This window comes from Sinohyriopsis cumingii, chromosome 15 (assembly GCF_028554795.1).
Source record: "Sinohyriopsis cumingii isolate HCF-2022 chromosome 15, ASM2855479v2, whole genome shotgun sequence".
Lineage (NCBI taxonomy): Eukaryota > Metazoa > Mollusca > Bivalvia > Unionida > Unionidae > Sinohyriopsis > Sinohyriopsis cumingii.
In genome coordinates this window covers 45,421,735-45,449,087 of record NC_142975.1, presented here as the reverse complement: position 1 = coordinate 45,449,087, position 27,353 = coordinate 45,421,735, and the positions used below count along the sequence as shown (strand labels likewise).

At 35.5% G+C, this 27,353-nt stretch overlaps 1 protein-coding gene across 6 annotated transcripts in view; it reads left to right on the top strand.

The window, feature by feature from the left end:
* Nucleotides 1–27,353, top strand: part of LOC149781725 (neprilysin-like) — a 136,145-nt gene that overhangs the window by 62,404 nt on the left and 46,388 nt on the right. For 5 of the 6 annotated variants that reach the window (XM_089935830.1, XM_089935828.1, XM_089935827.1 and 2 more), the window contains exons 2-4: nt 3,392–3,521; nt 15,373–15,536; nt 21,991–22,215. In XM_089935830.1, coding sequence (XP_089791956.1) covers nt 3,457–3,521; nt 15,373–15,536; nt 21,991–22,215 — 454 coding nt within the window. In that variant the 5' untranslated portion in view covers nt 3,392–3,456. Of the gene's footprint in view, nt 1–3,391; nt 3,522–4,441; nt 4,739–15,372; nt 15,537–21,990; nt 22,216–27,353 lie in introns of those variants that run through there. The other variant, XM_089935833.1, reaches the window with a different exon arrangement.

Genomic DNA, 27,353 nt, shown 5'->3' with positions numbered 1-27,353 from the left:
TTGTATAGTATTAACACTGGATCATTGGGTGAGTAAGCATCGAATGCACAGTGCCACTTGTATAGTTTTAAAACTGGATCATTGGGTGAGTAAACATTGAATGCACAGTGCCACTTGTATAGTTTTAAAACTGGATCATTGGGTGAGTAAGCATCGAATGCACAGTGCCACTTGTATAGTATTAACACTGGATCATTGGGTGAGTAAGCATCGAATGCACAGTGCCACTTGTATAGTTTTAAAACTGGATCATTGGGTGAGTAAACATCGAATGCACAGTGCCACTTGTATAGTTTTAAAACTGGATCATTGGGTGAGTAAGCATCGAATGCACAGTGCCACTTGTATAGTTTTAAAACTGGATCATTGGGTGAGTAAACATCGAATGCACAGTGCCACTTGTATAGTTTTAAAACTGGATCATTGGGTGAGTAAGCATCGAATGCACAGTGCCACTTGTATAGTTTTAAAACTGGATCATTGGGTGAGTAAGCATCAAATTCACAATGTCACTTGTATAGTTTTAAAACTGGATCATTGGGTGAGTAAACATCTAATACACAGCGCCACTTGTATAGTATTAACATTGGGTCATTGGGTGAGTAAACATCGAATGCACAGTGCCACTTGTACAGTATTAACACTGGATCATCGGGTGAGTAAGCATCAAATAAAAAAATAAAAAACTAGAACTAGGTTAATGACACAAACCTGCATATAACCACAATTCCAATCTCTTGAGCTAAGATATTGTCCTGATCCAACGATAATTGTTTCAGTGCTATAAATATAGACGTGCAGTTTCTTTTTCACATCCAGTTATTGTGTGTGTATGTGTGTGCCCAATAAATGTATATACAGTTCTAGGATGGAGTTCTTAACAATTTCGATGTTATGAGCCACGGGCAAGTTTCCACAACCTATGGTCTGTGCTTGACATATGTTTAATTTTGTATCTTCGTTCCCGTCAGACCCATATGTAATTATAGGCTGGAGACCTAATCAATGTCCAAGCTATGACCATAGAGCAAGTCTCCTTCTTTAAGGATAGTAAGCAAATGGGTCTGATTTCTTCTGATTTCCTTTAACTAGCATAAGGTTAGAAGACGTGGATCTCAACCGTTTCCACGTTATGACTGGGGGCAAGTCCACTACCTAAGTATGTCTAGTTCTGTCTCACGTCCTTCAGAATCATATATGGTTATTGACTAGAGATCTGAACAGTTTCCTGGTTGTGACCCTGGGAAAGTATACCCACAGGGGCCATTACGAGAGAATGGAATCCAAATCCGAGTGCATATCTCATATCAGCGGTCTTAAAGATGACACTAACCAACTTTCAGATTTCAACCTGAAATACTCTAAACATTAACAATCATCATATTCCAAAGTTTCAAGTCTGTGTCTTTACAGATGAAGGAGATACACTACATTACTAACTGAGGGACAGACAGATAGGCAGAGAGAAGGAAAAGAATCCAGACCTTGCTGAACTATGCATGGGAATAAAATTCTCTGTTATTTTTTTAAAACTTAAACGTTATGACACTCAATGATAATTATTGAGATTTCAACCAATATCCTAACTTTCGTACAATTCTCTGGCTAGTTGACAATTTGCGCCTTCTACGAAACGAGAAACAAAAAACAAATTTCCATAAATATATATTTGAATGCATTGATATAACTAAAAGCCACACACATTTCTACATAAGAAGTCTTGTTACAATTTTAAATACCAAGTATACTGTTTTAAAAACTTTAAAAAACATAAACTATAGCTCAAACATTATTTTTCATCTACCCTATTAATATGATGTTCGAATTGTCTTGCAAATGTTCATAAAATGTACATTTATATTCATTTGTTATGAATGTAGAAGGAATGATTGTGAGGTACACCTAGTTAGTGAAAAGAAACAGGTAACTACATTCAAAAACACATGCACATTGCAGTTGAATGTTGTTATTATTATTATTATTATTATTATTTCCTCCAGTTTTATAATTTAAAAGATGCTTATAAAGTTGTGGTTTTTGTGTGAAACCGTTTGTAAGTGATTTTATGGTATTTGTGATAGATGAACGACTCGGATTACCAGATATTCATAGCCTACTAATGTTGCCAAACAAGAAAATTGGATTTCATCCTTTCAGATGACAATTTTAACATACTGAATTATAATTCGTATTTTGGTATTGGACAGCATAACTGTTTTACATGCAAATAATTATAATCTTCACCAGAACAGTAACACGTCTGGTTCTGTAAGCAAAGTTCACAATAGACAAAATTGACAAAAATGGTTTTGAATTCTAACATACGAGAATCAGTGCCAGGCTGTTAAGCTGGCTTCAAAATATTTCATAAACAATGATTTTAAAGGTCCTTTACATAAACGGAAAATAGTGCATAATGAATATAAACTAAAACAAATTATATACAATGCTCAGCAAAGAAATGTTGAGCATAGCAACTGGGTATAGGTTTAACCGTAACTGTTTTCTGAACTAATCAATATTTATGATATTAAAGACAGGTTCTTGTTTTGTAGATAGTCTGCAATGCAGTCATGCACTCATATAAAGGTATAAAGGAGCAAATTATACGTTTAGATGGGCCCAGTAAATAAATTAATCCATGTGTTAATTCTGTTATTTGACTTAGCTAGATGGGTACAGTAAACAAATTGATCCATGTGTTTATTCTCTTCTTTGACTAAGCTAGATGGGCACAATAAATAATTAATCCACGTGTTCAATCTGTTCTTTGACTAAGCTAGATTGGTACAATAAACAATTAATCCACGTGTTCATTCTGTTCTTTGACTAAGCTAGATTGGTACAGTAAACAATTAATCCACGTGTTCATTCTGTTCTTTGACTTAGCTAGATGGACACAATAAACAATTAATCCACGTGTTCATTCTGTTCTTTGACTTAGCTAGATGGGCACAATGAACAATTAATCCATGTGTTCATTCTGTTCTTTGACTTAGCTAGATGGTCGCAATAAATAATTAATCCATGTGTTCATTCTGTTCTATAGCAATATGGTAAATTTTCTAACCTTTCTTTGCAGAAGAAATATTATATGTTGCCTCATGTTTAAATGCATGCCAGACAAAGTATTGATTCTGTTTCTTGTGTTCCTTTCCCCTGAGTCTTCTTATTCCCTTCCCGCACAATGCTGTTATGAATACAGTTACTACTTTCTATATTATTTCACTGTTTTGGTGGATGAATTCTTTTCGAGCGAGCCACATCCCAATGTTTTTGTTCTCTAAGACCTTCTGTGATATTCCAGTTTTGTCAGCAAGGTTTCTTGCAGTGGTTGAGTTGTTTCGACGCTAGCGTCATTCGGTGGTTATTATTATTATTATTATTACAGAATTGAAACCGTTGACTGGGGATGGAGCTGTTTTGGAGAAATTCGAGGAAAATCAAGATCACACAATGATGAACGGAAAGGCTAAATATTATATCGCTAACGAAGGCAGCAGTCAGGTGACGTTTTTTGGGTGAGTTTTTCACATATAAGTATGAGTTACATGCATGTATGTATGTATGCATGTATGTATGTATGTATGTATGTTTAACGACATTTTTCAGCACAATATAGGCTATGCATGGCGGCCAGTGTAACTGGTGGAGGAAGAACCCTGGAAAACCTCGGGAAGAACCACGGACCCACGAGAAGCTACTGGCAAGCTTTCTCACGTACCCACGTTAGCCAAGCCTGAGACTCGAACCCAGGCAGACAGAGGTGAAATGGCAGTGATCCAAATGGTGAGCGCTTTAGATCACTCGTCCACTCTGGGCCCCTAGTAGATTAGTTGGTAGGTTGGTAATTTTGTAAGCATGTCAAGTTATAGGAAGATCCGTGGACATGTAGGTTGTCAGATAGGCCACCAGATACATTGTACGTAACAAACCAGTTTTCAGGCACAATGCTCGGGTGTTTTATGTGTATATTTTACATTGCCTTGGAAAATCGTTTACTTTTATAATTATTTCAGTTCATGTTGCATGGTAGCAGAGGTTAACAGAATTTTCTTCAAATTGTTGCCAATGTAATTTCACGCCCCAGAAGCTCTTTCGTTACTTATTAGTCAACATACTTTCCAAAACTGGTAACATTTCATTTGAGGATAAGAAACATTTTGCATAATATATAAATTTAATTAAATGATGCTTTAACCAATCGTAGAAAGATGCAACAGTCAATGATAAACGTTTTTGTTTTCATCGCTTGCTTGTTTCCTTCGATGATTAACTAATATACTCTATTCATTATTCTATGTAAATATTAGTTTATAAGGAACATACATTGTTAAGTCGCGAATCGTTCAATTAACATTCCGTCCATCTGTTTTCTATGCCGTAGTATGCATTCAAACCGCCCGTTGGAGTACAGCCGCTAATCTGGAATCATTGAACAGGGACGGCGATTCTACTAAGCCTGTATGAAATCCAGTATTCTGCTGTTGAAAGCGTGATATGTATTACTGTAAAAGAAATCAGTTTCAATGAGAAAGTAATGGATATGTACCAGGCTGATAACTTCAATGAAGAAAGTGGAAATGTTGCTGATTATTAATTCATTTCGATACCTAACTTGGCCCGATGCTCAGTTTTTATAGTTTAGAAACATATATACTTAAGTGGGTGAGTTAAAGGTCACATTGGATAGAACTTTCAGGATGTATGACCCAGAGAGTGACACAATGGCTGAAAGGTAAGTTGAGATTCCAATCTGCCCTATAGGATATAACTTAAAACTGCAGGAAACTTCAGACAATTCTAGTTTGCAAAGGAATATGGCGGAAACCTAATTACTTATCTAAAATATTTACATCTTTCACGAGTAAATAGAACGAATCCATTTTTTACCTGTAAATATTGAAGTTTTTGGCAGAAAAGACGTATATAGTAGCGTCTTATATTTAAAGTTCTGGCTAGTGGGGAAAGGGGATATTTGCGTGACCGTTTGCAATACATTTTTATACTTCAAATTGATGCACCGAAATGAGATGATTTGTAAACTGAACAGAAGTTATACTGACATTTTAATTCCAGGAATTCATCTCAGCTTTAATACCAATATCGTTTGAAGCTTTTGTCAAAGATATTTATGACAAAGCTATTTTCTGCATGAATTCGAATAAATTTATTTAGTTTCCTTGCACAAAATATTATTTTTTCCTTAAATATCACGAACACATTGCTTATCATACTGAAATGAACAAGGTTTTGGTTTGTTGAAGAAAATCGGTTTGGCCCAGCATTGTTTGTAAATCAATATATTTTTTAGCCATTAAATGCGTTCAAGTGTTTTAGAAATAATTGAATCAATGAAGTGCTAACAATTAGCCCAACACGTATACACATGTAATTAGTGTGTCTTTTGATTGATTGATTGATATTGAGTTCGTGCTTTTTCCTATCATTATTGTTTCATTTTTTTTATCTTCGGCTGACTTTGTAATAATGTGATGAAGTAAGCGTATTATCACATGCAGTGCTATTCTTGTAACAAATCTATCATACATTTTAGGAAGTCTGATAAATAAAAAAAAAGGTAAATTCAGCTTGGTCTGTAAGGTTCCGATACCAGTAATTAGAGTGGAGATACGACTATGTCCAAGACAAATAGTAGTAGTAATTGTAGTAGTATTAGTAGTAATTTGAGTCAAAGAACGTTTCTTTGTGTTTCTTTATCCTATTTAGTGTGAGTCCTCCAATAACTTGATTCCATTGTTTTAAAATATATGAAATCTGACAAGAAACATTTCGACATTCAAAGTATTATTCACCGCAACCTGACTACATATACTACATTTTCAAATAAGCGTTTGCTTTTATGGGAACAATTAATTTTTAACGCTAATAAATAAAAAAAGCCCACTCAGTACAAGCTTCGTTTTACATACAAGGGAACAAATATGCCTCCTTTAGTCGCCTTTCGACATGTAGAAAGATGCTTGAGAAAATTTCAACATACTCCATCCAGAAGTAAGATGCTAATCTGAGAGGGTTTTAACAGTAAATAAGTCCCACGACAAGAAAATAATCTCTTATGAACGTTACGAACACTTACTCGCCCTTTTTCTTTCTTTTCCGCAATATTGTCTCGAGCAAAAGCTCCTTATGAAAATTAATAAAAGCCAAAACATCAAGCCCCACAAAATAAATATACACCATGAGACAAAGGATAAAAAGGTAAAGATGTTACAAAACTTCCTAAGGAATAGAAAATCAATAGCAAAATGGTTTGAATCCATACACTGCTAAGGAAAACTGCAAGAAGGTAAGTAAGTGTTCGCAACATTTAATGGATAGGTCCCTTAGTCATGTGAGTCCACTCAGACGGAACAAACATCATCATGGAATGCATCCAAAGTTCTAAGATTTCTAGTTTTATTATTAATTCAAGAACAACAGCGATCTGTATTATTTCTACTAAGAAGCTTTCATGTCTTTTTTCCATAGTGGAGCAGAACTAAATCACCAGAAAATTATGGTGGAGACTATAGGCACCTTTTTTGCAATTGTTTGCAAACACTTTTGGGGTATAAGTTTTGCAAGTCTGGTTTTACATACACACATTCTCTAACGAAAATCGCAACACGAACTGCGGATTAATTCCAGCGATAGGTACGTTCGCTTTAATGAAATATTGGAATGAAACTTTTTATTTTAATCTCTTTATCAACAGGTAATGGAAATACCGAATGAAATGGTTTCATCTGAAGAAATGCCACATGAAAATTATAGACTTGAGAAAAATTATTTTCGATCAGTCAGCTAAAAAACGAAACTTGTGTGCATTCCATTCCTGCATGATATATGCGTGAATACATACAGCTTTACCATGCTAGGAGACATGTGCCATGCGCATATTCCACATGACTGCCTTATGGACACTGTAGATCACGTCATTGTGCTTATGACGTCATGAACATCGGCGATGTTTATTGGAATTTTAGTATTCAGAATACAACTTTTGCTGAATTAGCTTTTGTTGCAAACGAAACGTGTTATACACTTCATACTGGCAGGGAAAAGTTTAGAAAATACACGGAATTTCTAAAGCTATACTAATATCGGTGAACAAACCTACGTTTTTCCAACATTAGTTTGCTTGTGAGAACTAAGGGAAAATAATCTATCTATGTAATGTTGTTGAATTGGGAAATCGCACGCTAGCTTCACGAACAAAATTTGGCAAAGCGTCGCTCCTGCCAACATATTCCGACTCTCACATTGACTTTCATTTTCTCACACCAATGAATGGAATGGTTTCTGTTAAGGTGAAGATATGTTGCTCGTAAAGTCGCAACATTGACAAAATCTCCCGTTCATAAATATGAATAGTCTTTTGCATAGGACCTCTGGTGTGTTTACTGATATTATCATATCAAACGCAGGCTCCATGCTAATAGAAATCCATAATCTGCCGAGAGATCTTGCTCACCCTGCCTTATACCGTATAAACCGTAAAGACGCCATTCACAAACACCCCCAAACCCTCAATCCCCCATGTTGGAACTCGAACAACTACATTTTTGCTAGCTCTACTCAGGCTAACAATAGTCAATATAAGTGGGTTTTGAAATATTCGTACATGTTCCATGTACACCGCGACCTACCTTAAAACTGATACCGTTTATTTAGGATAATTGTATTCACTTTTAAAGTCAACCAAATTGGTTCAGTAAGACGGGAATTTATCACTTCACGCCTATCACTGTAGTATTTGGGTTGTATATTTTGTATATAAAACTGTATTTTTCTTTTGCGTCTTGTGCTGGGAAATTTGAGTACGGTGAATTCAAAACAGAACTCTAACGCATCTCATCTGGAATATCTCACTACAAGCTTGCTGAATTGAATATACATATAATATTATTGGCTGGAGCTTACGATTCGAAGTAAAATTCGTATTTAAGAGGTCTCACAAAATATTAAAGAAATCTGATAGGCTTTTTCAATGGCAGGGAAAATTTTATGAAATAGGTAGAAAGTCCACACGTACAAACATTTACAATTTGCAAGACATCTTATCTTGTATTGTCTGCCAATAACTTTTTGCTTGAAATCGCTTAAGATTATTATTTATATGAAATACGTTTAATGAATGAATTTCAACCACCGACAATGTGCTGTTACAACTACACATTACTAACATACAGGTAGGAAGAGATCTGAGAGGAAAATTATGATTTTATATGTGCTTTATTGTAGATATGATGAAGGTCCCATCCTTCCAAATTTTCAAAGACTTTAAGCTGAAATGCGGCAAGAAAAATAATAAATTCTACGTAACAATGGTGTTACTATACATCTATTTTTAACACAGGTCACTGCTTGTTGAATTAAGGGTGGGGTAGGTGCTTGAAAAATTGCTAAAACTGATGTTTACAAAACGTAAACAAGTTTCACACATTAAGAAAGCACTTAGCCTGCTCCATTTTACGAGGAATTGAAATCAGCGCAAAACCATAAATCTTGGTTTACGGAAATGTCCGGAGAGACTTAACCCTGCGTTTAGTCCGAACGTGATTGAGTATTGTAAATACAGCTTACAATCGACCACACACGTTATGTAAATATACTCAATCACAGCGTACGTTGTATATAAACATTATCTCACGTATATTCTATATTCGTGGATGGCATAGGTTATTGTCGTTTAGTTTGCTCCTGAAGACTTTCAAACGTGTCTTGCAATGAAAATATTTCGATTGGTTATTACAAATCATATCAACAAATGTAAATGTTACCATCAGTGTCTGAAACATGTTCATGGTCTTCAAGGCTTTGAGGCGAATCTCCCGTGTCATCTATTGAAATAAAGTCGATCGTATCAACAAGTACGTCTGGATTAGAAACGATTTACATAAAAGTAACTTTTTAGTTTGTTAACAGCAAAAGAGTTCTTTGACAATTTATCTGACTGATATTTCTGATATTTTTTCTAAATATGATCACAATTCGAGGTTCTGAGAATAAGAAGGTTGTTTTCCATTGCGTTAGAATAGGAAAATTATTACTAAAGGTTTCAAAATTAGGCAAATTAAAGGAAAATGCGCAAATATACGTTCAAGTTCATCATGAAGTACATATATACACACATACATACATAAAAACACACATACACACATACATACATACGTACATACGTACATACATACATACATACATACATACATACAAAGGCTCTTACGAAATGTAACAAGAAAAGAGTGAAGACAACAAGTTTTGTAAAATTTAACAAATAATTTTTTCCCTAGAAAAACAAGGTTGTTGTTGTTGTAGGGTTTAACGCCATTTTTCAGCACACGAGAGGCTATACATGGCGGCCAGTATTAATGGTGGAGGAAGAACACGGAAAATCCCCGGAAAGAACCACCGACCCTCGTGAAGCTACTGGCAAGCTTTATCACATACCCACATTGGCTGAATCGGAGACTCGAATCCACGCAGACAGAGGTGAGATGGCAGTGATCCGTAACGGAGAGCGCTTAGACCACTCGGCTACTCGGGTCCCCAAAAAGCAAGGTAAAAATGAGAAAAAGGACTTACGGTATTACGGATCAAATCCAAAAAAAAAAAATAATCAAAGAATAATTCAAGAATAATACAAGAATTTAAAAAAAAGAAGTCCTACTATGAATCTGAGTTCGAGTCCCGACGAAATAAAATATGGAAGGCGATGGCGTAGGCTGTGGTCAACGTCGTACTGATGTGTCAACAATTCTTTGTTGCATCACAGAAAATAATATTCCAGTGTTTGAATTCTGTGTAAGTTTCGATAACTGTCCTTGTCCAAGAATTTATTTAGAGCAGAAGTATTTCCAGGTAAAAATAATCTCTTAGAACCCAAATTGTTTGAAGAAAAAAAAATGTAACTCAAACTGGTCACAACAAAACACCTTTCAGTGCCAATGGTTTAAAGCCCGATTGCCCAAGCTCTGTATAGAAAACAGTTATATACTAATTTAAGACGCAAAACAGATTCCCGTATTAGGGTCCCATGATCATGTTTCTAGAACAACATAGAAGCTTCTTACATGCTTAACATCACGTATTCCCAGTATGGGCTTGACTAAAATCAATGATCTTTCCTCTGAGAAAGAATTTTAAAAAAGTTGTTTACTTCAACTCCTACTGATTTCTGAATCAATACATACATGTTGTCAGGTTATTAAATCCCAATCAATGATAAACTTTTAAACTTTTGCACTGAACTGATAATTAACTGAAAATGAATAGACTGTACCCACACACTGAATCCGTACTTATCGAGAAATCCATCTGTGATTTTCATTGTATCACATCTGTTAATATTAGTTCGCATTGGAATATGATCACATATGTTTATAGTAGTACATACTGTAATATAATCCAAATTTGTGTGCCGTTTAATCTCGGAGGGTCTTCTTTGGAGTGTCATACAGAGACACATAGACACACAAACTCACGGACATGGGCAAATCTGTGAAAAGAATAACCGTTTGCGTTAGCTTCCATTTTTCACTGATTTCCACAGGACATGAATGCTAGCCAAAAAGGCGGGTGAGAATTAGGGTGGTCTTTTTCTAGTACCCCACCCCACCACCACCAAAGGGAGAAAAAGGCAATATCAAAGCGTTTCATTACATTCTCATTAATATTCTTGTATTGCCATTTCCACCAGGTTTTTTTCTTTAACAGTACTAAAATCCATGCAAAATAAATGCTGGGCTCATGTTTTTTAACGATCGCAGAGACGAACAAATTACCTCTGTTTAAAAGTGACAATATGGCGAAGCAATAAAAATGCTATTAAACACCTAAAAGTGCCTGTAAATTCCCGAATATTTAGAAATCGTAATTGTATTTATTCCATGTCAGCCGTGGTAGGAATATTATATTTATATAATTTTAAAATGAATATAATTTGATCTGAGTCTTCTGTAATCTCTGATGCTGTACAAAGCAAACAATTTTCTTTTCTTTTTAAAAGTATTTTTTCGTCTCAAGAATCCTGCACCACTGGGATTCGGCTATATGACTGGCTGAACCGGTGGTTTGAACCAAACTTTTGAATATTTTCTCGCCCAATAACTGATTTTTCATTCCATAAACAGTAAACGCGCCATTATCTGGACATTATAATTTATAGCAAGATACTCAGCTTTGCGCCCCCCTCCGATATATCCCCCTTATCAATTTAGCTTTGCGCCCCCACCCCCATATATCTCCTCTTTTCAATTTATGTAAGCGATAGGTGAACACGAGTTACACTAAATCTTCATTTTAAAATGTACACTTAACCCAAATCCCTTAGAGATATCTATATATTTTGCTGCGAAATCAATTAAAAGCATTCCAGTTCTACAACTATGATTGAAAAAAGTAATATTGCGTCATATAGCAAGCAGATGCACTTTTCTTTTCTCACTTTCTTGATTGAACTTTAATGTAGCTTTTGCATGTGGAGCAAAATATTCGACTTGAAAATTCACTGTACCTATTGGTTTAATAGTCGTCATGAAAATTCTCTATAGCTATTGGTTTAATAGTCGACATGAAAATTCGTTGTAGCTATTGGTTTAATATAGTTGACTTGAAATTCGTTGTTGCAGTTGGTTTAATAGTCGACATGAAAATTCGTTGTAGCTGTTGGTTTAATAGTCGACATGAAAATTAGCTATAGCTATTGGTTTAATAGTAGACATGAAAATTCGTTGTAGCTACTGGTTTAATAGTCGACTTGAAATTCGCTGTAGTTATTGGTTTAATAGTCGTCGTGAAAATTAGCTATAGCTATTGGTTTAATAGTCGACATGAAAATTCGTTGTAGCTATTGGTTTAATAGTTGACTTGAAATTCGTTGTCGCAGTTGGTTTAATAGTCGACATGAAAATTCGTTGTAGCTATTGGTTTAATAGTTGACTTGAAATTCGTTGTCGCAGTTGGTTTAATAGTCGACATGAAAATTCGTTGTAGCTATTGGTTTAATAGTCGACATGAAAATTCACTGTACCTATTGGTTTAATAGTCGTCATGAAAATTCTCTATAGCTATTGGTTTAATAGCCGACATGAAAATTCGTTGTAGCTATTGGTTTAATATAGTTGACTTGAAATTCGTTGTCGCAGTTGGTTTAATAGTCGACATGAAAATTCGTTGTAGCTATTGGTTTAATAGTTGACTTGAAATTCGTTGTCGCAGTTGGTTTAATAGTCGACATGAAAATTCGTTGTAGCTATTGGTTTAATAGTCGACATGAAAATTCACTGTACCTATTGGTTTAATAGTCGACATGAAAATTCGTTGTAGCTACTGGTTTAATAGTCGACTTGAAATTCGCTGTAGTTATTGGTTTAATAGTCGTCGTGAAAATTAGCTATAGCTATTGGTTTAATAGTCGACATGAAAATTCGTTGTAGCTATTGGTTTAATAGTTGACTTGAAATTCGTTGTCGCAGTTGGTTTAATAGTCGACATGAAAATTCGTTGTAGCTATTGGTTTAATAGTCGACATGAAAATTCGTTGTAGCTGTTGGTTTAATAGTCGACATGAAAATTAGCTATAGCTATTGGTTTAATAGTAGACATGAAAATTCGTTGTAGCTACTGGTTTAATAGTCGACTTGAAATTCGCTGTAGTTATTGGTTTAATAGTCGTCGTGAAAATTAGCTATAGCTATTGGTTTAATAGTCGACATGAAAATTCGTTGTAGCTATTGGTTTAATAGTTGACTTGAAATTCGTTGTCGCAGTTGGTTTAATAGTCGACATGAAAATTCGTTGTAGCTATTGGTTTAATAGTTGACTTGAAATTCGTTGTCGCAGTTGGTTTAATAGTCGACATGAAAATTCGTTGTAGCTATTGGTTTAATAGTCGACATGAAAATTCACTGTACCTATTGGTTTAATAGTCGTCATGAAAATTCTCTATAGCTATTGGTTTAATAGCCGACATGAAAATTCGTTGTAGCTATTGGTTTAATATAGTTGACTTGAAATTCGTTGTCGCAGTTGGTTTAATAGTCGACATGAAAATTCGTTGTAGCTATTGGTTTAATAGTTGACTTGAAATTCGTTGTCGCAGTTGGTTTAATAGTCGACATGAAAATTCGTTGTAGCTATTGGTTTAATAGTCGACATGAAAATTCACTGTACCTATTGGTTTAATAGTCGACATGAAAATTCGTTGTAGCTACTGGTTTAATAGTCGACTTGAAATTCGCTGTAGTTATTGGTTTAATAGTCGTCGTGAAAATTAGCTATAGCTATTGGTTTAATAGTCGACATGAAAATTCGTTGTAGCTATTGGTTTAATAGTTGACTTGAAATTCGTTGTCGCAGTTGGTTTAATAGTCGACATGAAAATTCGTTGTAGCTATTGGTTTAATAGTCGACATGAAAATTCGTTGTAGCTGTTGGTTTAATAGTCGACATGAAAATTAGCTATAGCTATTGGTTTAATAGTAGACATGAAAATTCGTTGTAGCTACTGGTTTAATAGTCGACTTGAAATTCGCTGTAGTTATTGGTTTAATAGTCGTCGTGAAAATTAGCTATAGCTATTGGTTTAATAGTCGACATGAAAATTCGTTGTAGCTATTGGTTTAATAGTTGACTTGAAATTCGTTGTCGCAGTTGGTTTAATAGTCGACATGAAAATTCGTTGTAGCTATTGGTTTAATAGTTGACTTGAAATTCGTTGTCGCAGTTGGTTTAATAGTCGACATGAAAATTCGTTGTAGCTATTGGTTTAATAGTCGACATGAAAATTCACTGTACCTATTGGTTTAATAGTCGTCATGAAAATTCTCTATAGCTATTGGTTTAATAGCCGACATGAAAATTCGTTGTAGCTATTGGTTTAATATAGTTGACTTGAAATTCGTTGTCGCAGTTGGTTTAATAGTCGACATGAAAATTCGTTGTAGCTATTGGTTTAATAGTTGACTTGAAATTCGTTGTCGCAGTTGGTTTAATAGTCGACATGAAAATTCGTTGTAGCTATTGGTTTAATAGTTGACTTGAAATTCGTTGTCGCAGTTGGTTTAATAGTCGACTTAAAAATTCGCTGTAGCTATTGGTTTAATAGTCGACATGAAAATTCGTTGAATATATGTATTTAATTAATATTTAGAAAATGTATTAAAGATGCCAACACAACTATGAGAAATACTACAGTGGTATGCTACCACTATTATTTTTACACATGCTCACTATGACCTGATTATGAACACGTAAATAACTTCTTAACATCCAAACATTAATAACCAAAACAGAAACGTGAAACGCTTATGTAAACAGACTGTGAATCAGATATGAGTCTATGGAAACACTTCTTGATAACCAGAACTCGTCTTATCGCTGTAGTAATTTGATGTGAAATGTCTGACGAGCAACCCATTTCTATTCCGTTATCTAACAGAATTATCGTAATGTGCAGGTTTTAAAAAATTCCTATATTCTGTCATAACAGCTCTGATTTATAAATTGAATCAGTCTTTTTAGACTAAGGAGATCAAGGAAATATGAAAGAACACATATTGTCAAGGAAATCGCGAACATTTATTGTCACTGTATTGCGGGGGGCCTGGAGAGAGGGATAACAACGGGACATAACTAGTGGTGTGTTCTACCTTCTGTTAATGAATCAGAATATTTCTCCACGGGAAGAAAAAGACATTGTTGTGTTTAATGATTCATAGGAAACACGCGTAGAAACATAATGTCTACTTTAACAGTGTGGACTAAGTATATCCTTTCTGATTAAACAAAATATACTTCCCTAAATCAAAACAAGATAATTATTAATCTTGGCATCACGCAAGCACAATTGTTAGGAGCTAGTGAACAATTTTTTATTTTGTGTAGCAAACGATGGCAAAAGTAACTATATTTGTACAATCCGTGCCATTTTCGAGAGTCTTTGTCAGTTATATACTGCAGGATGTGACGAACATGACTGGTATTGGTGTATCGTTTAAAAGAACTGTCACTAATGCAAGGAGTTAATGTATACGTATGGTGCCAATGTTACCCACAATGCTTTGAAACAATTACTCACAACGAGTTGCAAAATCCCCACGAATAAAGAGGAATTTCATTGAATCTGCCATCGTATGCTGCACGCTATATATTTAACTGAAATAGAAACTGAAATACTGATCAAAATAGTGAGATTCTCGTGTGCTTTAGATTTTGAATACTGATTTTTAATTTGCTGATTCCCCCCCCCCCCCCCCCCCCCAAGAACTTTGAAAGGAAATACATAATCAATATTACTGAACTCGACTTTCTAATTTGCATGTGCAGTTTCTTGATATTTATTAAAGGTATTGCCGTCACTTTTTTCAGGCCGGAGGGTTACAAAGGAAATCGAAGATGGTGCTGTCACCGTACTCCACTCGAAATAACATTACTTGTGATGTTTACCATCTCTATGAGTGTGGCTGTGGCGCTTATCGTAGTCCTAGCAACAAGGGCGAACAACTCACCGAGCGAAAGTAAATCCACAGAATGTAAGGTTTCATTCATTCGTCTGTCTGTCTTTCTCTGTGAAACTGTTAGGAAAGTAGCTGAATAATCGTTTTACCGTACACTTCCAATCTTATTTCCCTTTAATTAATTAATTCTTTCTTTCATTCGTTTTGAAAGGAAATGTTTTCTATATAGTATTTCGTAATAAGACAATGAAATGTATTAGCGTGCAAAAAATTAATGTCGTCACTATAAAAGTAATAACATCATCTGGCGATATCACTTCTGGAACTACTTTCTTGTCCAACTTAGGATATATATATATATATATATATATATATATATATATATATATATATATATATATATATATATATATATATATATATATCTTTTTCTTCTTCTCACCGACTCGTGATGAATACTTCCTAAGAAATAAGCCAACACAGCAAAAATAACTGTAATGATGAGGAACTGGCGTAAAAAATATCTATAATGTCCATTAAACAGCAACAAATATGTTTCAATTATCAGTTTATATGTTGTTTTTCTTAAAATATTTTCCACGGGAAATGTGCAAATTGTTATTGACAGTACTTAAATCACATTGCGCATATTTCTTACACTCTACGACAAACCATGTAAGGTTTTGGGACAGTACTCTGCATTAAAGGTAATACTTCACACTGTTTATTAGCGATCTTAACTCTCATCCAGGAGTATTGTGCCGTGGAACGTGGGAAACGGAGTTCTCTTACTTTTTTTTGCGCTCGCCATTGTCCCTCTCCCCCGTATCTAAGTAACATGCGTTCCCTCACTTCGCTATTGCGTTCTCTCACTTCTTTATTTAGCCCTACACCATTGCTCTCATCAGATTCATAACTACGTATGAAAAGAAAGGAGAAATGAGGGATGGTTGAGTGTCGATTGCAAACCAAAATGTTATAATCTAAATCTGAATGCAGTGTCACTTGCCGAACGAAATTGCAGGCATATAAGTCATGATGGAATGCAGAAAAAATTCCAAAATAAATTTAAAAACATCCCAACGGCCAAATTGACTTGACCCATTCAGATCTTTAGTGGCTTGACTATTCAGATCTTTAGTGACTTGACCCATTCAGACCTTTAGTGACTTGACCCATTCAGAGCTTTAGTGACTTGACCCATTCAGATCTTTAGTGATTTGACCCATTCAGATCTTTCGTGACTTGCCCTATACAGATCTTTAATGGCTTGACCCATTCAGATCTTTAGTGACTTGACCCATTCAGACCTTTAGTGACTTGACCCATTCAGATCTTTAATGGCTTGACACATTCAGATCTTTAGTGGCTTGACCCATTCAGATCTTTAGTGACTTGACCCATTCAGATCATTAGTGATTTGACCCATTCAGATCTTTAGTGGCTTGACACATTCAGATCTTTAGTGACTTGACTCATTCAGATCTTTTGTGACTCGAACCATTCAGATCTTTAGTGGCTTGACACATTCAGATCTTTAGTGACTTGACCCATTCAGATCTTTAGTGATTTGATCCATTCAGATCTTTAGTGGCTTGACACATTCAGATCTTTAGTGACTTGACTCATTCAGATCTTTAGTGACTCGAACCATTCAGATCTTTAGTGACTCGAACCATTCAGATCTTTAGTGGCTTGACGCATTCAGATCTTTAGTGACTTGACCCATTCAGATCTTTAGTGACTTGAACCATTCAGCTCTTTATTTTAACGATGTCATGTTTTAAAGAATGTAGGATCTAACCGCTTTGTGAATGATACTACTGTATTAATCCGCTCAAAATATGTGCTAACGAAAATGAAAATCGTTTCATTGTTCGAAGAAAACAATCGTTAATTTGACAAAAGGCATGACTTCTGACATTTAAACAAAATATATTTAATAGCTCATTATCCTAAATTATTGTATAATTCAGGAACATTTTTATTAGTATAATAAAGCTTATTCGTCTATCGAATTAACTACATTATCACAGTAGGGTGAAAAAAGTAATCGATACAAATCAACGTTTTCCACATTGAAAAAACATATACATGTACTAAAATGATAACTGCCTTAGTTTTGGGAGATATACGGCAATAATTGATCTCAAAGCAAAAACATTTTTCCCGGTTTTTTTTGTCGTTTATCTACTCAAAAGACTTTGATGACGATGGAATTGGATAGCCACGATATTAGTGGTATGGAACAACCTAGGGCTAGTTAATACATGTAATGCCCTCGACGCCAGTGACTGGAAATAATATGAAGAACAAAACACCATTTGCAGTGACAGTCATAAAACGTTGAATATTCCTAATAGTTTTGCTCAGTCTACACTCGCTGAGACAAGATCTGTGAATTTACTTTGATGTCAATATTTGTGTATGTATACATGCGTATAGGCAGGTACACAAGCAGGTGGGTAGGTAGGTTGACTGGCTGATAGGAAAGTAGGTATATAGATCAGAAGGTAAGTCTATCCGAGTTCTATCATCATATGATAACCTTAGATATAATGGTCAGTCCCTGTAGAATAATTATCTATTGCCCAAGGATATTAAGGTAAATTTACTGGCACTCAGTCAATCAAATGCCCGAGGCTTAATAAACCATATAATAATGTTGATGACAATCTTAGATCTTTTCCATCATGAAATGAAATATACGTTAGGCAAAAAGCTTTCGGAAATTTTCTGAGAGCAATCCGATTGTGATTAATGGAAAACTCTTGTAGTATCTCCTCATATCACGATAATTCACTATCCAGCACATCGTCCAAAAGTTATTTATATAAGCATTATGAACAGTGCGAGTTCACCGAATTTCAATGTGCAAGTCGCATTTAGCCAAGTATAACCTTCATAAAACTGCAAATAGCGTAGAGCCAGATCTGTTGTCGTGTCATGTGCAGGATAATCAGGTTCTACACCGGTCGTTCAACCTACGATTTCAAACGAAACAACATAGACCCTGACCTGCCTGTAGATCATAGTGTATTCTGATCCCTCTATGGTGAGCGTTATTCACGGAGGAAAACAGGACCTAGATAGTTATCTTCGACTATTTATCGAAGAACATTTATTTTCAACCAAATCGATCTGAATATATTTGTGAGTGTGTGTTTGTGTGCGTGTGTGTTATTTAGATTTTTAACTTAGCACTGACAATTTTTCAGTCATATCGCTACCATTCTGCAGTATGGCAGTTTATAGTGATGTCTATCACTGAGGAATCATACCGCAGACATGTAGCATGATGTCCCACCCAGTCACATTATCATGACACCAGGCCGACCCGTCCTTGCACCAACCTATTATTGCTGAGAACCATGCGAGGCACCTGTTAGTACCATTTTTTATAAGTCTTTGGTATTACTCGGCCGGGGTTCGAACCCGCGACCTCCTGTATCCGAAGCGGACGCTCTAATCATTTAGGCCATTGGAGAGGTCTTCTTTTTATATACATAAAATTATACTTTCAGATCAACGTGGGAAGGCATGCGGACTTTTTGTATGAAACTTGACTCATCTGTACTTAAACATGCAAGAAATCCAGATTCCTTTTCCCAACAGTATTATTGTTTCCTGCTTATGTTAATTAGGGAAATGTAATGATAATTCATTATTTAATTCAGATGGCCGGTGTAAATTCGTATCAAGCTATCATTAAGGCAGATAATGTTGCATGTGGTAACTACATACAGGGCGAGGTTTACCTGGGTACATTTCTCGGCATGCTGGCAGTCTTGCACCAAGACTGTTTGAAAAAGCAGTGTAAGAGTGATACTTAATTTAAACAGGCGAAAATGTGCGTTTATCAAACAGGATAATGCATCTGGAGCTGGCACAGACGGGTAATTATTTACTGGAATTTTGCCTATAACAATATACTTTTCGCGAACTCCGTTCTTCTCAATTTCTGTTCTGCGTTAGTTTTTATTGCAATATTCACACCTTTAGTATACGGTAAGAAATCAGGTTGAGAGAGAGAGAGAGAGAGAGAGAGAATATCCTTCAATATACTTTAGTATTAAGAGAGCAGGCCTAGAGGACGTTCCCTTCTATACTAATGATATCTACGTCTCCCAATAGAAGGGAGAAAACAAAACCAGTCTACAACTGGATAACAATTGTCTTGAAATGATTCGTGTCGGTATACCACATGATCCGACGTTACCATGACTTTCCACACGGCTACGGTATTATTTGTGTTTCTAAACTCATAAAATCTGCAGCCGATTTATTTTTCTCTCTGTTCATTAAAACAACACAGCTATGTATCCCCCCGCCCAGAATCGGTGAAGATCAAGGCTAAATAATACGCCGTGGTACTATGTTGTGTTCGACAATTCAGTAGGTCAATAGACCGACAGGAATGGAGGTCGATCAAAAGTGAAAACCTTAGTAGCTCGAAAAAGCGTAGAAAGACAGTGAGCCACGTTAACAGCACTAAACATGTGTAATAGACAAATTTGTTGCAAGGGATGAACATCTTGGTCCTAGTGAGTATTATATATTATTAAAACCTTTCGTCAAAGATACCTTCTCGTGTATTATTTATCCTTAAGTATCGAAATGTTATTATGGGTAAAAAACTACATATTTTCTATATTTTGTTAATGCATCCATTTTTATGATTTCTTCACACCAGTATCAAATGTATATAATACTTGCATTCAATGACCAGAGCTGAACGAAAAAATATTATGTTTATCACTAATTTGGAAGATGATATACGTTATGTCATATAGTTTTCCAACTCGTACGACTAATGGGCATGAGAAAAGCTGCCTTGGATGCTTACAAACACAGTTTCTATGAATTGTAACGTACTTGCAAACTCTTTAACTATTCCTTGAGGGGACAGTTTTTCATTAAGACCCGGAAAACCAAATCTGTCATGTTAGTTTTACAAAAACGTGATAAGACTGACACTACATATTACAGACCAATATCTGTTTTAAGCTGTGCTACAATCATTCGTATCTATCTATACGGTTATTTCCTGAACATTAATAATTCTTTAAAATGTTTATTATTTTATATTTATAACCACATTTGTTTAGTTTGTGATAACAATTAGTAGGTGTGCGAGATTTTGCTTGTTGATTTTTCCAGTGTTTTCATCCGGCTCTGGATTTTTATTACAACTAGAGAACGTATGGTTTAAAATTAACTTTCTGAGACAAAACAGTGTATACGTTTAAATTCATCCTAGACTGTATTTAAGCCAATGCAACCAGGCGTACCACCGTTGGTCTATTACTTTTCCATTTGTATATCTGTACATAAACTATTATTGTTGTTAACATTGCTTATCTGCATCGTGGAGCAATCCGAATGAAGTGTGCTTGCATATGTGTCAGAAAATATAGATAAAGTAGAATGTATCCAATATACTGATCTTGGAGCTGATAGACTCTAATCGCAACAAGCGCTAGTAAAGTAAAACCATACGAAAGAGATGATATTGTTTTTTTTTTTCTCTACAAAACTAACACCCGCCCTTTCAAGTCTTATGTTTGACAATTAAACACTTAGATTTACACATTACCAAAACACGTTGGTCTTTTAGGTAGTGATGAGAAAAGGTCATTACATATACATCACTCTTTTAAAACCTTGATATCTTCTGTCAATACATTAAGTCTTTGAAAAGATATTTCTATTAGTCATGCGGTCACATTTATATTACGTCAAGGTTTGTCTGTGATGGTTGTTTAGACGAAAATTCAGATTGGAGAAACTACAGTAAGTTGTAGAACTTGTTGTACAACTACAATAAGTTGTAGAACTTGTTGTACAATACAACAAGTTGTAGAACTTGTTGTACATCGAGTTTTAGAAAAAGATATATTTAAGCAAAACAAAGCCCACTTGTTTCATGTTACACGTTTGTTATGTCTCCTCTTCAACGAACTAATGAACGACACCATTACGTTATTCAAGGCATAAAGAAAAAGCCTGAATCAGCCACATGATATGGAAATTCGTTAAATTCCAGTACTTGTATTTGTCTTTTAATACTATATGTAATTTTATCCAATACGTCGTGCAGTGATAATATCTTTATAATTATGCCTATTGCAATGTATGAATATAATTTAAAGTTTAGCAAAAGATATATTATTACTTTCATGTCAAAATATCACACGAAATGAGCGTTCCATAAATATCATCTCTATTTGATCATAGTACGACATTTACCGTTCATTTACTCATGTTTCTTGCTTTAACAATGGTAGTTCCTTTATTTAAATAGAATGAAATTGTCAGCATAGGGTTGGAATATTTCATCTAGGTTATGAATTTTTACTTTGGAGTTCTGAGTTATTCAGATTGTTTGCTTACAAGTCATTAACTTAAAGATTTGCTGATGCAAAAGGGAATGTGAAATTTTCCTATGTACTATACAAACTGAAATATTTCTTCAAAGTGCATTAGATGATTTCGGAATTATTTTATTGATTAATTGCTTAAATTTCAGCAGGTAGACATATTTCTGCTGAAAGAGACCTTCAGAAGAGAGTGAAGGACAATAGTGTGAATAATGCAATGGACGATTCAGACGAAAACATGAACTTGAAAGTACCCAAAATAAGTGATTCTACTGACGTCTATTCGGATTCTCCACATTCTGACAGGAATCCGGTGCATTCAAAAAGTAAATCTGTACCTGATATATGCCTTACAGAAGATTGTGTGAAAGCTGGTAAGTTTGTGTTTTTATTTATCCTTTTCATCTAAAAAAGCATGTTGAAATGACTACTCCACGTTTAACAATAAGACTTACATTGAACAGAATTTATGCTTTGGTCCGGCCAATAATAAAGATAAGAAAAGACGTTATATAAAATTCATTATGCTTGTCTAACTCACAGATAACATCACTTCATGCCTCATAAATACACACACACATACATACATACATACATACATACATACATACATACATACATACATACATACATACATACATATAACTCATACTTCATGCGTGGTAAAGGCTTTCGGGTTATTCAGTGGTTAGCGTACCCATCTTGCGATCGAAAGGGTGCGGGTTCACATCCTACAGCCGGATCCACTGAGATCGGTCCTAACGGGTGATATTTGTATGTCCCGAAGCAAGCCACCCTCTTCAATTGTATTTATTCTAAATAATCTATCGTGTTCTTTTCTTAATGTGACGTAAACAAGTCGAAACCAAAATAAATCATAGATCATATACCTTTTAAATGGACTTGAAGTATGAACTGTGTTGTGCGAGGCATGAAGTGTTCGATGTGTGGTATGAGGCATGAACTTTGCGTTTTTGTATACGAAGATTGAGTTATGATGTATGGCGTGTTAGATATGAAATATGTGTGAGGTAAATTCATGCAGTTTGAAATGAAAGGTGTGAAGTGTGAGGTATGAACTGTATGTGATATATGAGGCAATGAAGTTTGCAGTGTGAGGTGTGAAGTGTGAGGTATGCTGTATGGCGTGTGAGATATAAAATGTGTATGTGTGAGATATTAGTGGACATTATATTCTTCGAGCTACTCGCTGTTCTTTTAAGGCCTCTTCATAGCACATCTTATGCGGACATAACATGATGGACCAAGAAGAAGAATGTATACATAAAAGTCCATAATAATTATAACCGATTTTTTCTAAGCCATCGAAAGCATACATATCAATAATGCACACATACCTTCCGTATACTGCCAAGATCGATCCCGGGTCAAGTTAATGACATCGATGTTTTCGAGTTTGAATGACACATATCTTTAAACCTATACACCAATTGGCGATAAAAAAAGATGATTTGATATTGCATCACCAAAATGTAAGGACAGGCGTATTGACGCACTGCTCATACTTGAAGGAGAAAGACATCTACCACTATTGTGGCATATATAATGTATTGATAATATGGCAGGTAAAAAGGTACAAGTGCACGAAGTTTTGGCGTCATTTCTGCAGCATAACTGAACTGAATGAACATCGATTGATCTACGATTCCGGTGGTACGAATCGTACAACTGAAATAATGCCCCTCCCCCCCCCCCCCCCGGTTTTAACATGATTCTCATCAAGTGCCAAAGCAAAATTGCAGTTTTGTATATTTTCTCCAATGCGATTTCGAACGAAGCATCACGCCTATACAAAACTGTGGGTGGCGAACACATTCTCAATGGACAACCGAGACAGGTATGCATGTGCCCTCAGAATAATCTGCATCTAAGGACCTTTGGAATTTTCTACCAAAGCGTATATGGGTATTGACTATATTAAAATCACTTTTGTGGAAAGAGGATACAGGATATCAATGATCTGGATCACCTAGCAGCTTGATGCAGAGGTCAAACTCGCCATGACTGAAATGATATTCGATATTGGTCTTTAAAGATTTTAGCGATAAAATCAAATGTTAACTCATCTGTTCACTCAGTTTCCATTGCTAAGTTTGATTTGAACTTGTTGCTAAATCATGAAAACTTCTTCAAGAATATTCGTATTATAATCATAAAATAATGCCTAACGTACTCACTCCATCTTCATCTGCTTTATTGAGGAGCTTCGTTCGATACAGCACTCACTAAAGGGATGACTATTACAGTAATCAGCGTCAAAAACATGGCAGAGCAGTATACTTTCAATCCAGTTTTTTTAAAATGTTGGATAGTTCCTTGGTTATATTTTAACCAAGTTATGACCTTTTTCATTTAGATGTTATCATTGATAGTTCTAAGACCAAACCATATACAATGATTGTTGGTAAAGAAGTTCGTGTTATTTATATTGCTTAGTTCTATATTCTTATGTTGCTCTAACTGGTAGCTCTGTGAGTTGTTACCTGAGGAGAAGGAAGAAAGGTGTATCGTTTCTGACTTATCGTTAATTGTTTGAGCCATAATTTCAGAAGGGATATTATCATAGATGAGACGAATGTTTTCTAACTTGTAATCCATTTTGGCACCCTTTATTAAATTGATGATCTTGCAAGAGTGATGGTAGTCTCAAATCTCTAGGAAGAGATAAAGGGTATGTAGGAATTTGATGCGTGAGGATAGATGTGTCGGGTGGTATGCCACATACTGGTCAGCTTTCGTACCAGTATTTTGTGCATCACCCGCTTTACGTCTTAAATGTCTGTTTCACATTTATGGTACCCTGTTTTGTTCGGTTCGTAGACACACTGGTTCGTAACCACGCAACGCTACAAAATATAAAAATGACATCATCGCTAACATAGGAGATAGTTTTGTTTCAACCACCTTTCTTCAAATGTTGTTAACCGCACAAATGTTCTCATCTTCTTTAACTCTCAAATTGAAGGAAACGTAGAGACACACAGGGGCAATGAACAAATTAGGTTCCAATCTAGGAATGACTGCTGTTAAGTGTCGCTCAGGTCTGATACTACTCGGAGTATTTTAAATTGAACGATACATGATTTAACCATTGCACGCTGAGTTGCATCTTATCCTGTTTAACAGATGTTATGCATTTCCCATACATTCTTATTCAGATATGAAAAAAGTATTTTTGATAATCCCAAATTTCTGATACATAGATTCACACACACACACACACACACACACACTATATATATATATATATATATATATATATATATATATATATATATATATATATATATATATATATATATATATATATATATATATATATATATATATATATATATATATATTTATATGTATGTATGTATGTGGACTTCGTATAGCGCCTAATCTTTAGAAGCTCTAAGCGCTTTACAACATTAGACAACATCTATAAGATAAAAAAAAACATATAATGATATGATTACAAAAACAAACACCATTTAATTAGAAAACTTTAAAAAAAAATTAAAAAAATGCTGGGATTATTTAAGGTAGGAAACATTATTAAGTCTTTAAGTTTGTTCTTGCAGTCGAAATAAGTGAGTTTTGAGAGCCCTCTTGAATGTGATCACTGTGTCTTTGTGTCTAAGTTCAGTGGGCAATTCATTCCACGTTGCTGGGCCCTGGTATGCAAAAGAACGCTGTACATATGACTTTGTATTCATTGTGGGAATAATGAATATACGATTGTCAGAAGAGGAGTGTAAGTATGTTGCTGGTGTGTACACATGGGTGAGGTCGGATAGGTATGCTGGACTAGAGTCCGACATAGAAATATAGCACAGAGAACAAATTTTGTGTTTGATTCTGGATCGAATGGGTAGCCAGTGTAGGGTACAGAGCAGCGGGGAGATGTGCTCTGATCGTGGTACTCTAAGTATGATCCGAGCAGCTGTGTTTTGAACTTTTGGAAGTTTCTGGAGCAGATATTGAGATGAACCAGACATAATTGAGTTACAATAGTCCAGTCTTGAAAGTACTAATGAACACACAAGTGTTTTAGTGGCATCAACTGAAAGATATTTGCGAATTGAGCTGATGCGTCTCAGCTCAAGATATGCTGCCTTGCATATGTTCATGACATGTTGGTGCAATGTGAGAGTACTGTCCAGAGTAACACCTATGTTTCGTACTAATTGTGTGAATTTAATGTTGGTGTTGCTGATATATATTGTTTGAGGTAAAGGATGTGAATGAGAAAGTCTTTGTGTTGTGATCAGAATGGCCTCAGTTTTATCATCATTCATCTGCAGCTTGTTACATGTCATCCATGATTTCACATCAGAAATGCACCTCTCTACACCTTGGATGGTAGCATCAACGTCAGTTGGGTGGCTAGATTTGTATATTTGGGTGTCATCAGCGTACAGTTGGTGAGACACTGGATGATGATCTATGACACTTGAGAGCGACTGAGTGTACATAATGAAGAGAAAAGGTCCAAGAACAGACCCATGTGGAACACCACAACATAGATCAACTGGGCTGGAGTGTATTCCATTTGCAGATACAATTTGTGTCCTGTTGACCAAGTAGGACTTGAACCACAGTAAGGCTGTATCATGAATGCCAAATACATGCTGGAGACGGTGAAGTAATATACCATGGTCTATTGTGTCAAATGCTGCAGACAAATCAGGGAGGGTGAGGACTGTAATCTTTCCACTATCCAACGCAGAGAGAATGTCATTAACTACTGTTAGAAGAGTAGTTTCAGTACTGTGGCAAGGGCGATATGCAGATTGTACATTGCTAAAACGACTGTTTGAATTTAGATGAGATACAAGCTGGGATAGAACAACCTTTTCTAAGAATTTTATGTGAATGGGAGATTAGAAACTGGGCGGTAGTTCTTTAAATCATTATGGTCTAGTGTTGGTTTCTTCAGCAAAGGCTTTACAATGGCAGTTTTGAAAAATGATGGGAATTCCTCGGATGAGAGAGAGGTATTAATAACATCAGTTAGTGAAGGCAATACTGGATCTAAGCACTCAAGCAGCAGTGATGTTGGAATTGGATCAAGTTCACATGACTTTAGTGCACTCTTCATCAGGATTGAACGTACGAAATCTATAGAGACAGGTTCAAATGCTGCTAATGGTTGCCGCTCAAATTCTGTATCCCAACTGTATGGTGACGACGAGTCAATTGAAATTGTGGTGTCAAGCCTATCTCTAATGGTTTGTACATTGTCACGGAAGAAATTTGCAAACATGTCCGGAAGGTCGACTGGAGATAAAGTAGTTGGAAGTGGTGTAGATTTGTTCCTTGACATTAGCTTGTTAGTAATCTCGAAGAGCTCTTTGCAGCTGGAACTTTCCATGATCTTAGTAGTGTAGTGGGCTGATTTCACTGCATGGACTGTATCTGTGACATTCTTCTTAGCGGCTTCATATATTTGCTTATGAATAGTGAGTCTGGTGGAAAGCCAGAGCCTCTCAGCTTTACGGCGGAC